Source organism: Labrus bergylta, chromosome 22, assembly GCF_963930695.1.
Source record: "Labrus bergylta chromosome 22, fLabBer1.1, whole genome shotgun sequence".
Classification (NCBI taxonomy): domain Eukaryota; kingdom Metazoa; phylum Chordata; class Actinopteri; order Labriformes; family Labridae; genus Labrus; species Labrus bergylta.
In genome coordinates, this window is record NC_089216.1 from 17,594,425 (window position 1) to 17,609,680 (window position 15,256).

The 15,256-nt window shown below is 42.9% G+C and overlaps 1 protein-coding gene and 1 long non-coding RNA gene across 6 annotated transcripts in view; one reads left to right on the top strand and one right to left on the bottom strand.

Annotated features, from left to right (window-relative positions):
• Positions 1 to 2,500, top strand: LOC136177481 (uncharacterized). The gene is made up of 2 exons (XR_010665094.1): positions 1 to 407; positions 507 to 2,500. It is a non-coding gene; the product is annotated as an uncharacterized lncRNA (long non-coding RNA).
• sorcs2 (sortilin-related VPS10 domain containing receptor 2) overlaps positions 1 to 15,256 on the bottom strand; it is a 298,265-nt gene that overhangs the window by 22,542 nt on the left and 260,467 nt on the right. For all 5 annotated transcript variants that reach the window (XM_065950852.1, XM_020652884.3, XM_065950853.1 and 2 more), the window contains exons 9-13: positions 13,919 to 14,098; positions 11,875 to 12,021; positions 8,912 to 9,014; positions 5,416 to 5,492; positions 5,134 to 5,225 (exon numbers count right to left, since the gene is read on the bottom strand). In XM_065950852.1, the coding sequence (XP_065806924.1) occupies positions 5,134 to 5,225; positions 5,416 to 5,492; positions 8,912 to 9,014; positions 11,875 to 12,021; positions 13,919 to 14,098 (599 nt within the window). The remainder of the gene's footprint in view (positions 1 to 5,133; positions 5,226 to 5,415; positions 5,493 to 8,911; positions 9,015 to 11,874; positions 12,022 to 13,918; positions 14,099 to 15,256) is intronic.

The window sequence follows — 15,256 nt, forward strand, 5'->3', positions numbered from 1 at the left end:
AGAAACAGTGTGTTGTTTTAGTGAAAGGAACCAGTTTTGAGTGCTGTGTTTCAAAAGAAAAAAAATCGAGTTATCAAGTCACAGTTTCTGGAAATGTGTTTACACCCAACAGATATTGTAGCTGTCGCAGAACATTATATTTCTTTGAACAGGATTTGTTGTAATTACAGAGAAAATGTTTTATTTTGAAATGTGTTCAGATTCTATGCTCTGTTACTGACACCTACTGGTCTAATTGTGTATTGCGCTGAGTGTTCAGCATGCAGTGTTCACATGTTTAATTGGAGCAATAAAAACATGCTGCCAGACGCTAGTACCAACGGTAGGACACAGATGAAGGAGACGCGTCTGTGAAGAACTTTAAAAGACTGCAAAGCCTAAACATTTCTGGTTAGAAGGCGCACACGGTATGTAATTGTATTTTTATTTGTAAAGGACATTTTGTTTAGCTTTTGTATAGTCATCCGTGCTCATAAATGCTTGTGTCTTTATTTACTTCATTTTAGTTTTTCACGGTGTTTGCTGACAAAAGGAAAAGAATAAATATTGGTCAAACATCAGTTGGAGCGTGGCTTATCTGTACCAGATGAAGAAACTTTGGGAGCAGTTATAGATATGTTTTGCTCTTGAACACTTGTAATGGGATATTCTTTTTGTATGGTGTTTGTGTTTGTTTGTTAAAGTCAGACAAAACGAGCCATCTGCTCCGCTTTATTCTCTGCGCTGACGACTCCTGCAGTCAACAGCGGCAGCAATGCAGAGCAAAAGTGACTGTGTGATGGAGGGGGATCAATGTGGAATCGAGCAGTGTGTTGTCTTCGCTGCAGGCTGTGTGGGATAATGATGTGCTAACAAGGACTACAATTTGATAATCAGCAGGTAAACAAACAGCTACATGGGAACAGAAAAGGATGCACCAAGACTCTCTGTGCTGTGATAAAGGTTTCAGCGCACTTCAAAGAAAATCGCTGTCGGATTGTGTAACAGCTTCTTCAATCTCCACTCCAAAAGGCAGAATCAGAGGGGAACGTGTTTTGACAGTTTGGAAAGTTTTCCAAAATAATAGTAGCACTTGGCCAGGTGTACTGAGGCGTGATCGTAGAAGAGGTTTGGAACATCACTTCAGCTCTCTTTACTAATTCTTCATTACAAGCTTCGTCTTTGCCTGAATCACCAAGTAAACCAACAAGAAACCAATCTAAGAGACCATGGGATCAAGGTGTTCTCCTTTTGTCATGGCCCTACTTCGGAATTCAATACGGATGCACAAGGTTGTGTAGCTGCAGTTTCAAGGTACCCTTTACATAAGTGTATCTAAATGGTATCTTATCTTACAGTCTGTACTTTGCAGATCCTGTAGTTTTAAATCTAATCTAATTCGAGCAGGCTTTGGTGACTTGCTCAAAAACGTTGAATGTTGAGAGCAAAACAGACTAAATGCATTGGCGTGTCTCCAGTTGTTTATAATTTGTGTTACAAATACCCAGACACTGAGACTACAGTTCTCATCCTAACAGCTGCAGGTTCCTCTCCTGGCTTCATCCCTTGGATGCATGTCTGCCTCCTCCCCACAACTCCTGCCTCTCTTCTTCTGTCCCTTTAATGAAGGGCAAAAACACGCCCAAAAAGTACTCTTAAAAAACGTACAATAAAGTCAGCTGAAAGTCCGGTACATGTCATTCAGACACTGAGGGGTATCTGGAGCATCTGCATTGGACACAGACTGAATTGGGAATGAGAACAGGCTCGTCTGATGATGGTGTTGATAAGTTATCATGATGAGACTACAAAGACATTTTACACAAAGTTCTTGAAAAGAGGGCAGAAAAGTGGAGGGAGCCACCAGGAAACTATGGTCATGAGGTGCAGATACTGACGGATATTTGCACTTGGGGATGATCCGCCATGACACTTGTCCAAACAGTTTTTCAGAAGAATATTGACGTTTAGAGTCTCTTGAGTATTCAAACCAGCCTGTCCTTCCTTAAAGCATCAGCTGGACGACGATAGCCTCCTACATGCAGACGTCCTCCTCAGTCACCCATCCAATTACGTACATGTATATCTCATTTCCTGCAGCTAATACCCGCAGAGTTATTAGAAATGGATGGAGCGATAACCCTGTAATCAAATAGATTAGCAGGCCAGAGTTATAATTATGCTCCGTGCCACACATCAGCCTTTACTCCACTCCTGCAGCGCCACGAGGAAACCTAAAACAATTATAAATCATATATGTACATAACATCCTGTCCAAGCGGCGCGGCGCGGTGGCATCTCATTTCTCAGCCTGCTAGCTTTTCTTAATTAACTGATATGGATGCATTGTGTGAGTTACCCGGGGTAAAATCACTCCTCTGACTTTGAGTGATTCGAAGGAGAAGAGCTGAGGAATGATTTGAGTGTGTGTGAGTGTGTGTGTGAGTGTGTGTGTGTGTGTGTGTGTGTGTGTGTGTGTGTGTGTGTGTGTGTGTGTGTGTGTGTGTGTGTGTGTGTGTGTGTGTGAGAGTACATGAACATTTGTCAAAAGTCAAGTTGCTCTGTTTTTCAAGGGGCCGTCAGATTTGATGCACAGAGTTGTAGATAGCGTTTCGACGCATGGAGACATGGTGTAATTATTAGGAAGAGACAAAGGCACGGCGGAGTCAGGGAGGAAGACGTTTGTAGGATGTGGAGAGAGTTTTTGGAGTGTCACAGATCTTAATTTTGAGACTAAGTGAAGAAGCATTTAAGGTAAAGAAGTATTCTTAACCGAGACAAGTACTGACTTGACTCCTCTCTTGCTATGTACCACCATGTCCTTGTTCTCTTTCTCCCTATTGCTGTAATTTTCTTGCTCCCTCCCCCCTTTTTTTTGTCAACTCAGCTTATTTCTGTCTGGGGCATAAAACTCAGCCATGCAAACTCATTTAAAAGCTCTTCACAAGATCTGGGTAGACTTCCATGGGTTGGATTTTTAAGTCTGCTGAAGTTAAAGTTAAAGTTATTTTTTGGGACCTTCTCTTGTAATTCCTGGTAAAAATTCTCCATAGATTCAAAGTGTTCATCTACATTCTCCGTCCAAAGACCTCATGAACTCCGCATGAACTCTCCAACAAACAGCCAATCACGACGTGCTACATCATCATACAAACATACAGTCAATCATATTGTGTAATGTCAGGAGCCGAAGGAACCAAGCAGATCTGGTACCTACACCGGTGCCCCATTAAAGCATGTTAGTCTAAATCCACAACAATATCATTCTGATTTAAAGACAGGGTTGGTAATTTTCGAAAACTAGCATGATTTTGAAAGTAGCATTCCCTCAGTGCTCCATCTGCACCCACCCCCTCCCCTCTGTGCTCCCTCAGAAGCCACGCTCCTCACTTTTATGCACCAGTGCCGTTGATCCAGAAGCAGCCCTAAGGTCATGCTTTGAGTGTGGGCTCATGCATGCATGGAGTTGAGAACGAGCAGGGAGATAGGGAGGTTCGTGATTGGTTCATCAGATTGGTACCTCGTGGCAGACATTGGTCGAAGTTTTTACAGACTTACAACTGCTACAGATGACAGATTTTCTTTGTTACTTTTTCAGAGCACATGGGTTATTAATTTCAGGACCTAAAGACAATTTCAACAAAATGTTAAAAAGTGCATCTGGAGAAAATGACCAACCCTGCCTTTAAAAGCACAACATTTGCGTTGTATGACTGCACATTAAGAATCTATAAAACCAACACCTTGAAAACTCTCTGGGTTGTGTTTTTAAGTGTGAACAGGCAGAAAGTTTGTCAAAAGTTTCCAAACTTTGAAAAATAGAATAATGGGTGGTTTGTAGGCGGACTAGGGACACATATGAGTGTTGGAAAAAAGTGTATTTTGTGAGTACAAATAATCAAAACACCACACAGCAAAGGCCACACATTGAATCCAGAGTTTAAGGTCCTTGGACGGTTCTCAGTTTTGTTAATTCTCTGACCATAAATCATAAATATTGGGATTGACTTAGAGAAAGGATTACAACTTCTAATGGCTACTAAATGGTCTTTTAATGATCTGTTGGACACCAGTTTGAATTCAAACACTAAAATAACCTTCGACAAAGAACAGGCGGCCAGCACAACAACAGAGTCGCAGATTAACAGTAAAGACGATTACAGCAGCTATTTAGCAAAGGCATCCTGAAGACACAAGCTCTGGAGAAGTCATAAACCAGTGTGCACAATGTTGGACTAACATCTCTTTCCTGTCATAAGCGCCTTGGCTTGAGAACTACGCTTTTTTTTTGTCTTCACAGCTGAAATCTGTTCTCTATTACGGCACAGTTTAGAGAAAGAGAGAGTTATTGGGGGTCATGCAACTCCAATAAGAGGAAAGTTTCTGGTTCCAAAAGAGAGTTTTATAAGCCAGGAATCTCAGCACCTGATGAGGTGAAAACATTACGGTCATTTTGCTTAATGAAGTGTTAAAATCTGAGCTCATACTTTCACGGCAGAGTTTCCCACTGTGGTGCTTTGAGAGCCTTTGGGGGTTATTGATTTATCCGAGGCAGGAAGGAGTGAAAAAAAGGACAACACTCTGCGGTCTCTCACCTAGAGACGAATGAGCGCCCGTCTGAAAGGTCATCTGATTTGGGTGTGTGATAAATGTTTTTCTGACTAGCTCCCTTATCAGCGGTTTCTCATTATTTCACCCTTATTTATTAAGGTCGATGAGATAACATCGTGCTGAGCTTGAAATAGTCCGCTTGAGCTGTGAGGAGAGAGGGAGACGATCTTTCATGATTTTAAAGGGTACAGTGCTAAAGAGGGGAGCTTACTGATCCTTTACTCTGCTGTAAAATTATACAGAACAGCTGATGTGGAGATGATGAAGGAATATTTTTGGCCTTTAATGGGTCATTTTGCTAAAAAATGTGGCCGTTTGGAAATTTTCCCTTCATGAAATCACACAGGGCAGTAACCCCTCCCCCAGGTGGGGGACTCTACCACAGCTAGGTGGTTGTTCTGCCCTCTGAGTCTGCCTTCTCACCGTAAACAATAGGGCATCAAGCGAGAAAGCCAGAGCCACCAAAGCCCTTCCAGAGAGGGTCAGACACAGCTCATTTACTTTCACACTTCTACTGACATGATGACTTTACAGAAATCTTACTTGAGTATCTTCAGGGGGATGGAGGTGTCCTTTATGGCCACAATGACCCCACCGTGGTCCAGGTACAGGATGTGGTGCTCCTCCTCGAATACCTTGACAGAAGTAAATACAAATATTTTTAAAGAAAAGTTGAGAAATCAGATAAAGGTGTTCCTGAAAAGTCACATGTAAAATTGAACAAGCTAGAAATAAGAAAACTGGACGGATAAAACTTTAATGAGAGTGTGTGGAGAAGGTCAGGAGTTGAATTTTAAGAAGAAGCACATGGATCACATGATGTACCTGTTTCCACGTCTTCCCGCAGTCCGAGGTGACGTACATCTCTTCCTTATACTCGACCAGCTTGGAGCCAAGGTTACCTGAAGTACAGGCAAGGAGTTAAAAGTTTCATCAGGCAGGGAGGCTCTTGTGAGGCGTGAACAAACAATAACAACAAGAACAGATTCAAAGAGAAGGAAGGGCTCAGAGACGACAGATGTGAGGAGACTGGAGAGTAGAGAAGTGAACACAGAGAAGTTCAGCAGGTTCAGGAATTTGCTCCTTTAATTATTTATCACTTTACTTTCTTCCCCTCTCCCTAATCACTACCACAATATTACATCTAACAGAGAACTTTTTTTGAGCCTGAAACAGTAAAGAAGTAAAGTCTATGACAACGAGTTTAAATGAGCAATATGTAACTCTGACACCTAGTGTTTAAAATAGGTACTGCAGTCCACATTTAAAACATTAGAGAGCTGTCTCCCCCCGCCCCCTCCTCTCTAGAGTCGCTGCTCATTCAGGTCACCATGTGGTAGACACTGAAGCTTCAGTGTTTATCCAGCTCTGCATCAGTCTGTAAACCTTTCTGTGTTCTAACCTCTCTCCATTTTTCAAAAGCATCTCCAATATTGATCCTAGTTTGAGCACGTTTCTGCTCGTGGAGCTTATTAGAAACATGCAGAGGCCTTACTGTCAGTTGTTCACACTGTTTTTAATATTGCTGCCATTTTTTGATGCCCTGAAACGTTGAGCAAACATCACAACTCGGCAACTCTGGTATCATCAAAATTTCCCACTCGTAATTACCAGAGGTGCTGCTTGTCAACAGACAAGGCAGGCAACTGCTTGGGGCCCCAGACCTATAGGGGGCCCCAGAGGGCTCACAAACTTAAACCAAAGCAGCCACCCAAAATGCGGAAATGTTGCAATAACAGTAGGAAACCTCCCTAAGGAGGCCCCATCTGACAGCACTCTCGTTGCCCTGCTAATCGTTGGGTGCATGATTGCTGTGAAAACCAAAGTTCATCAATGGAAGTCAACAAAGAAAAATGAATCTGTCTATAGGAATCCAAAAAATATAGGCCTACAGGATAAAATAGTATGAGAGTTAAACATCGGGACACTGGCAGGAATGATGGTGATGAACGCTGGTTGGAGGGCCCCCCAATTGATTTTGCTATAGGCCCCAACATACTCTAGAATCGGCACTGGTAATTACGCAGAGGCGTTCATGTGCTCATATTTCAAAAAAATAACAAACAAAATATTCCAAAGGAGCACATGAAGGCAGCATTTGACTTAATTCTTTCTGTTTAAAGACACAAAGGTTTCAAACTCTGCCCCCTCTCACAGGCTTTTAGTGACACATTTATAATGCCTGAACCAAAATAAGCACAATGTCATTTCAACCTCAGAAGTTTGTAGCCTCGTTAATAAAAACGTATCATTTTGGTTTAATTTACCTTTAACAGAAACATTATTTTTGAGTATGTGTTATTTATTCTTGCCCTGATGTCTCCTGACATTTCTCAGTTTTCTTTCTTTCTGTCTTTCTCCGAGCAGAAACATGCTTCCACAGAGGCATGAAAAGCATGACCTCGATATCTCCCTGCTCACGAACAAACACGGTGAAGTATTCAATAAGTAAAATCACTGTTGGTTCAGTGGATTCCTCTGTGTGTCGGAGTGCTCAGGCATGAAGAGATGTGGTTTTTATACTCCAGCAGCACACAGACGCAGCGAACACTCCTGTCAGAGCTCTTCTGGGGGGTAAATGGAGGACTGTCTCTGGAGGAGGGCCACTTGTTTAGCTCGCTCATACAAACATTTTGCATATAACGGAGAGTTATTGTAGAGGAGACGCAAAAACCAAACCACATGAGACACACACACACACACAGTCAGACACACACACACTCAGTCAGACACACACACACTCAGCCAGACACACACACACAGTCAGACACACACACACACAGTCAGACACACACACACACACAGTCAGACACACACACACACACACAGTCAGACACACACACACAGTCAGACACACACACACACACACACACACAGTCAGACACACACACACACTCAGTCAGACACACACACACACACACACACACACACACACACACACACACACACACAGTCAGACACACACACACTCAGCCAGACACACACACACACACACACACACACACACACACACACAGTCAGACACACACACACACAGTCAGACACACACACACACACACAGTCAGACACACACACACACAGTCAGACACACACACACAGTCAGACACACAGTCAGACACACACACACACAGTCAGACACACACACACAGTCAGACACACATACACACACAGTCAGACACACACACACAGTCAGACACACATACACACACAGTCAGACACACACACACACACACAGTCAGACACACACACAGTCAGACACACATACACACAGTCAGACACACACACACACACACAGTCAGACACACACACACACAGTCAGACACACATACACACAGTCAGACACACATACACACACAGTCAGACACACACACGCACACACAGTCACACACACACACAGTCAGACACACACACACAGTCAGGCTTACATATAAAAGAACACACGTGCAGATTACACACCAACACTTTCACATACACTATCATCAGCTTATACGGTCTCTTGTATGTCGTTACAAACAATGATTTTAACCTTTCTATCCAAAAGAAAGTGACTAATTTCAACGATGAACCTCCTCAAGTGTTAATTTAAAGTGAATACAGGACCTAGATTCATACTAAAAAGGAAAAAAAATCTAAATGTTTTGGTTGCTTTGAACCTTTGTCACATTTGACAAAGGTTCAGAGGGATCGAAATGTTGTCATGTTGCAATAATAATGTAACAGTACACTCAGGGGTGTATCTAGTAGGGAGGGGGGGAGGGGGCATGAGCCACCCTACAAATTTGATTGGCCACTCCAGGTGCCACCCAAAAAAGTCCTAAACTGTGATTGGTGCCTTTGCTCCAGAAGTGGACCTCAGCTCATCACCTGCATTGTGTAGAAACTACGTCGTCTCATGTCTCATTCAGCCATAAGTAAACTCACAGTATAAACTCCGCCATCAGTGACATGCTTTGAGTGTGGGCTAGTGAACACAAGAGGTAGAGAGCGAAAAGGGAGACAGGGAGGCGTGTGATTGGTTCATCAGATTGGTACCTCGTGGCAGACATTGGTCAAAGTTTTTACAGACTTACAAACTGCCACAGATGACAGATTTTCTTCATTCTTTTTTCAGAGCACATGCGTTATTAATGTCTGTCAGGACCTAAAGATAATTTCAATCAAAATCTTGGATCTGGAGGAAATTACCAACCCTGCCTTTAATTGGAAGTTTTGACGGTAGGTGCATTAAAGTCTAAAAGTTGATTCTTGTTTGTGCAAGCAGCCCATGCACACAGCGTCTGCTTCATAAATGTCAGGTGGAGAGAAGGTCACACAGACTCACCAGCACCCATGATGAGACCCGGAGCAGAGTCTTTGGTGTGGACCGTCCCCGACACGTAGGGGTTGTCGGCCCAACGCAGGTGGAGGTGGAGGTGACAGTCGGGCTGCAGAGCGGGAACATGAAGGGGGAAAGGAATGTGAGGATTAGAGTGTCTTTGTCCCACCGTCTGCACACTGATCCACCGTCTGAGAGGATGTTTGAAGAAAGTTTAAGTTTGAGTATCGCTTCATAGGGATGGTGGCTGAACTTAAGGCACCCACTCTGTCATGTTTAATGAGTCTCACCACACAGAAACCTGATAATCCTGCTGCAAATACAGCTCAGTAATGGGATTCAGTGCTGTTAATCAAATGTAACACGAGGAAGTGTCTCTAACAGCAGCTACTTCATTTCAAATGGAAGAATAAAACTGGACTGAAAGAGAGGAGAAGAAGATCTTGATCTAAGCTTTCATAGGCTTGGCTGAAGAAAATGAAGTATTCTGCAAAGCATAATACTTCACTTCCTGTCATAAAAACCCTTTTGAATTACACTCATTGTAGAGCTGGACCCTGGTTTAACATATTTTGGGGTCTATATGATTAATAGGTACAACAGTTATCACTGATAGCTCCAGATTTGGATTTAAAGTGTCTGATATCATTATAGAAAAGATCCCAACAGAGCGTGATCATTTTAATGCAGAGAAAACGTCTTTTTAATAAAATACTATAAACAGATGTTACATCACTCTGATCAAAGCCACCAGACTCCACGGACAAAGACAGTTATTATACATCGCTGAACAAAGCAGCAACCTCCAGTATTGAAAAATTAAGCCGATACAGAAGCGCAAATTCCTGCAGTTCCTCGAGTGTCCACTAGAGGCTTGCTGCAGAAGCCCCAGAAGGCACATACACACCCATTCAAAAAAGCCTGTTTTTACAGCAGACATGAACATGTTTACAGCCTGGTTCAAAAAAACAAATAGGTCTGATTAGCTCATGAATGGATTGGCAATAACTGTACAGGGGTTGAATTTTTTTTATGACTCATCCCTTTTGATTTGATATAGGATAAGAGTTATTCACAATAAGGCGTGTAGCTGACATTATTGATAGTCGGGCGCGGTGTAACAGTTTGTCAGGAGGCTTAAAACCCGCCTCAGCTGCAACTCTCAGTCTGTGGTTAGGTTGACTGAAAGTTAGACTGAGACAGCATTTCCAGCATGGAGACTGCCATCAATGGAACTCCAGCACCCCCTGCAGGAACAGACGGGTGACGTCACTCAGGCTTCTTCCATTAATATTTATAGTCTATGTGCTGAGCACACAAGTTGATTGCAACTGATTTCAACTGCCTTTGATGTATTTTTTGTGCAACTATACTGCAGCGTTTAAAACACAAACATCACCCAATAGACCAGCAACTCACCTTATTAACAGAATTAACTGATCCAGTGATATTAAAGTTCACTTTTGCTGACGGATGAACGGCCTCTGATTAAACCTAATTTCTTCACAGCCATGTTGATTCTTTCTAAAGGAAAGCCACCTGCTGGTCTGATTTATGCAGCACTTTATGAAGTCATTAATCTGCAACAGGCTTCTTGCGCTCAGTACGGTGAAATGCTTCTGTGCACTCAGGAGGTCACCCCTCCACTGCTCTCTGTCAGGTGTTGAGGAGCATGAACAGATACAGCTGACAGTGTTGAGCCTGACACATTAGAAAGCACATCTAGTATCTGCCTCCTTCTACCTGTGTGACCTGCAGCTCTGTGTTTGAAACAAAAATGTCTCTCTCTGAGTGATAGAGGTGAATCCAGGTGAGATGAGCTTCTCTCTTAGGTCGTTATGTTGAGGTATGAATGAGGAGGTCAATATGAGAGAGAAAAACAGCCGTGTGTGTATCAGCGTTGGTAAACAAGTTTTGAGCTGATGGCCGTGTCTCCCTTAAAACCCGTCAGCTGTCAGGAGTGATGGTTCAAATAAAGGATCAGACTCTCTCTCTCTCTCCCTGTGCCGGGTGATGTATGGATATCAGACTGAGGCTGACTCATTTCTCTTCTTTCGCCGTCTCCACCCGCAGCGGCAACTTTTGACAAGACGAATGGAAGAGCTAGGCAGGCGTCTCGCACACATTCCTCAAAGTACAACACTCATCCCTCATCCTTTAACTTTGTGTTCCTTTTCTGAACAACCCATCGGACAGGTTCCCCAAATTTGAGGGATTGTTGCTGGTAAAAGATTGCGTCTGCAGATACAAAGTTTGAACACGTTGCCTTGTAATTGTGTTTGCAGCTTTGGTAGTTCACTTTAAATGACTGCAAGAGTTCATCAATAAAAAAGTTTTGAACAGTTTGTATTTTGACCTCGTTTCACATCCGTTTGTGAAATAGAAAACATAACATGATTGTACATGGAAAATGAGTGTGAGTAGACATTTATGCCAAATTGTAAGACTTTCCCCCTCGGCTTCCCTGACATGTTGTGAATAATACATGGACGTAGTCTCAGCGGCACACCCATTTGTTTCTGAAGATGTTTTATGAAGCCAAACAACTTTGGACTTTGACATGGATTGAGACCACCCCATCACTACCCAATTGTTGCCCTGTCTGCTAAATGTCAAACAAACGGTGTCTGCTGACTTTACTGTACTGTACATTACAATACTCAGATGCTAAATTACACCATACGCACTAATGTTAGTGTTACCTAAAACTCTTAACACATTCACAAGCTGGTAGGCTAAATTAGCCCAAAGTTACAATAGCAAACACATTGTTTACACTCCCTAACTGAATGAAACAGTCCCACAAAAAAGTTATAATGTTAAACAGTTAGAAAATCATTCAATCTAAGCTAAACTGATTGTCTATGATGAAAAGCAAGAAGCAGTTGTTGTACGTGCATAAGCGTGCATGGAGCCATGTAGTCACATGCTCAAAACACATCCAATTTCTGCCGATAGTTAGTGCTTACCGCTTTGCAGCTGACCGGTTTCCCGTTCATGTCAGTGTTGGGCGGGGCTAAGAATTCCCAGTCTCTTCCTTTGTTGTAGGTGATGAGAGTCGTTACTTTGCTGTCGACCTTTTGATTGGCCAGAAAGACTCCTTTGATTCCACGAACCTGGGAGACAAAGTAGAGTTACCGCAGTGAGAATGAACTCTGATTAAAGACATCTGAATCTTTTTTAACAGGTTAAAGTCATTTAGTGTTTATAAGAGCTTTCATGTATTGACATGAACAAAAGATGCATTTTATCTCTGATCTGATAAAGGTCACATATTCTGTAAAATCCACTTCTCCATGTTCCTCTAACTCTAATAGGTGTCTCTAGTCTGTCTACAAACCCCCCAATGATGAGAAAAGTCCATCCTCTCCGTCTTTTGCCTGCTCCTCTTGTGTGCTCAAAACAAGCCGTTTTGAGATTTTCCCTTCATGACATCACAAAGGGCAGTAACCCCTCCCCCAGGTGGGTGACACTCCCACATCTTGGTGTTTGTTCTGCCCTCTGAGTCTGCATTCTCACCGTAAACAATAGGGCATGGAGCGAGAAAGCCAGAGACACCCAAGCCCTTCCAGAGAGAGAGCGTGGTCAGACACAGCTCATTTACATATTTAAAGGTACAGACACAGAAACAGCCTGTTCTGAGCAGAGCTGAAATAGAGGGGTTTATAGACATGATCAAATACAGGATCAGAGTGGATTTAGAACAAGAAACTTCACACACATGTTTTGGGGAGCTCTGGTTGAAGAGGAGGAGAATATGTCACCTTTAAAGTCCCTCCTCTCCTTTAGATCCAGTCACAACACCTTGGCATTGTAATTTTTCAGAATATGAACCAGAACATAAAAGGCTGTTCACTTAACTGTCAGCCCCGTTGTGTGTTCCTTTAAACCACTGACACAGAAACTACAGGCTTGTAAAAGTTTAATTCACTGAAATCAATACATGCTGCATGTTTCCTGCAGCGTCGAGTGTGATCGCTACGGGCTGTGAAGCTGGAACGTTCAACCGGAGAAGACGACGACGATGGAGACGGTGCACACAAACATCAGAACAGAGCGAGGTGGTGTGTCAGACATGTCTCCATCCACACACTCCCCCAGCTCCCTGTGCTATCTATAATTTAGCGCCGATGTTTATAGAGGGAAACAAGGTAATTGTTGAAATCAAAGTACACGACCCTGCTTGTATTCTCTCTGGACATCTGGCTTCTCCTCCTTTCTGTCTGCACCTCTTCTGCTCAGTGCTGAACCCTCTCTTCTTTTTGACACTACTTTTTCAGCCTGAAGATTTTATCCATCCCTGCATGCTGTACCCCTCTCCATCTCTATCTACAGCGTGTGATGAGAGTGCAGCCCCGAGCGAGGGATGAAAGAGGAGGAGGAGGAGGAGGAGGAGGAGGAAATGAGTTCTGCAGTGACGGCCTCTGCCTCCATGGTCCAACACCTCTTCCTTTTCCTCCCATATTTCCTCTCTCTTTCCTTTTCCTCTACTTGTTTCATGGTGTCTGCGTCCATTTATCTAGAAACCTTGCCAAAACACTCCCAGATGACAACAAGATGAACAATCGCTTTACTGCGATAACATACAGAGCGATGTGAGAGGCAGCTATCTCCATGAAATAATCATGGAGTCTTCTCTATAATGAACTGTAAGCTAAACAGTCACTGTCACAGTGACAGTCCAATCACTGCTTAGAAACCCATAACAACAAGCTATCCACTTGTTTTGATAGTGTTTCTTTTTACACTGTAAAAATCTTATTTGTCTTATTTCTAGTCAAAAATGTGTTGCCCTTGCCCATGTACTGTTTTACTTTGTCTTTTCCTTCCCTTGTGTTCTTCACTCCTTGTGTGTATTCTTATGGTTATGTTTTTAGTTCTCTTTTGGTCTATAGTGTTTATAGTTTTAAGGACTTAGAGGAGAAAGAGCGTACATTTAGAGCCTGTATGAATCTTGAAGGAGTAAACACTAAATGTCCAACGTCTATCCTGCTTCCTTCGTCTAAGTCTCACCTCAAGTATGTCGATGAGGGTGTTCTCCTCGGGCTGCTTGGTGCTGCGGACATTTTCCAGGACGATGGAGTAGTAGACTCCCTGAGGGTCCGACTGGTACAGGTTATAAGTGTCCAACTGGTACCACTCTTGGAGGGCAAGGAAGACCTGGTTCTCATCTGTACTCACAATCTGAACATCCTGGGGAAGAGATGGAAGGAGGACAGAGACGAGGGAGACAAAAAGGGGACAGTCAGTCATTTACAAATACATGATTTGGAGATTAAACTGGACGGAAGACAAGAGAAGGTTGGGGATCATTTTAGGTTGATACAAGAGATAAATATAATCGAAAAGGGTACAGAAACTAAATTATTTCGAATGTGTTTCATACAATCGGCTTCAGATGAGTTCTCCCTAGAGGGATTAAAACGTTGGGGTGAATGGTCAAGGTAAATAAAAGCTGCAAGTGAAAAGAAAAGCTGAAGCAGTACAAGCTGCAGATTCACAGAAAAGTTTGATTTGTTGTGAGGTCTGACGGCATAATCGGATAAAAGCAAAAATACAGAGACCCAGCCTCAAACTGCAGGAGATAAGGGAACACTTTATCCATGCAAAAAGTGGCTTTGGCAGCTTAGGAAACTTGTTAGCTGTTCTTGTCAAACCCTGTGAGCCTCCGATGCAAATGACTTCATCACTCCTGAAAGACTGTAACGACGGCGCAGAGAGCGACTCAGCACTTTCTCAGTGTTAGTGATTACATTAACATAACATTTGGAGATAAAGCCATCAGAGTGCAGGGGGAAAGTGCCCGCCAAGGTGTGTCTCTAATCACTGATGCCCTGCCATCTCGCTTAGAAAAAAAACACTAGAGCTCAATTACGCTTAGATTTATGGCCGCGGCTAAGAGTCATAACATTATTGAAAACTGTGCACTGATTTTCATATTCATAAATGTTTCTGAGTCAGCCAACAAGCTGTGCATCCATTGCCAAGAGGGCAATTAAGCTACAAGTACAAAAAAGGGAAGGGAGCTGTACACATGGCCAATGGATTCACTCTGACACCACGGACAGAGCATGGACTGGTGAGACTGGTGGATCAGGAGCCCAATGATGGTTTAAAGCAGTGGGGATTTTAGAGTCTGACGGGGCTCGAGTCCAAAAGCAATTAAGGGCCACTCCAACCATCACCATCATGTCTGCCAGTGTCCTGATCCTTACTCCTCTTCCTCTTTTCTTTTTCCCCTCCTATAGACGGATCATTCCTCTTCCATTTTACTTTGTTGACGTTCATTGATAAACTTTGGTTTTCACCACAATCATTTATGTCACGATTGGTATGGCAAGGAGAGTGAGT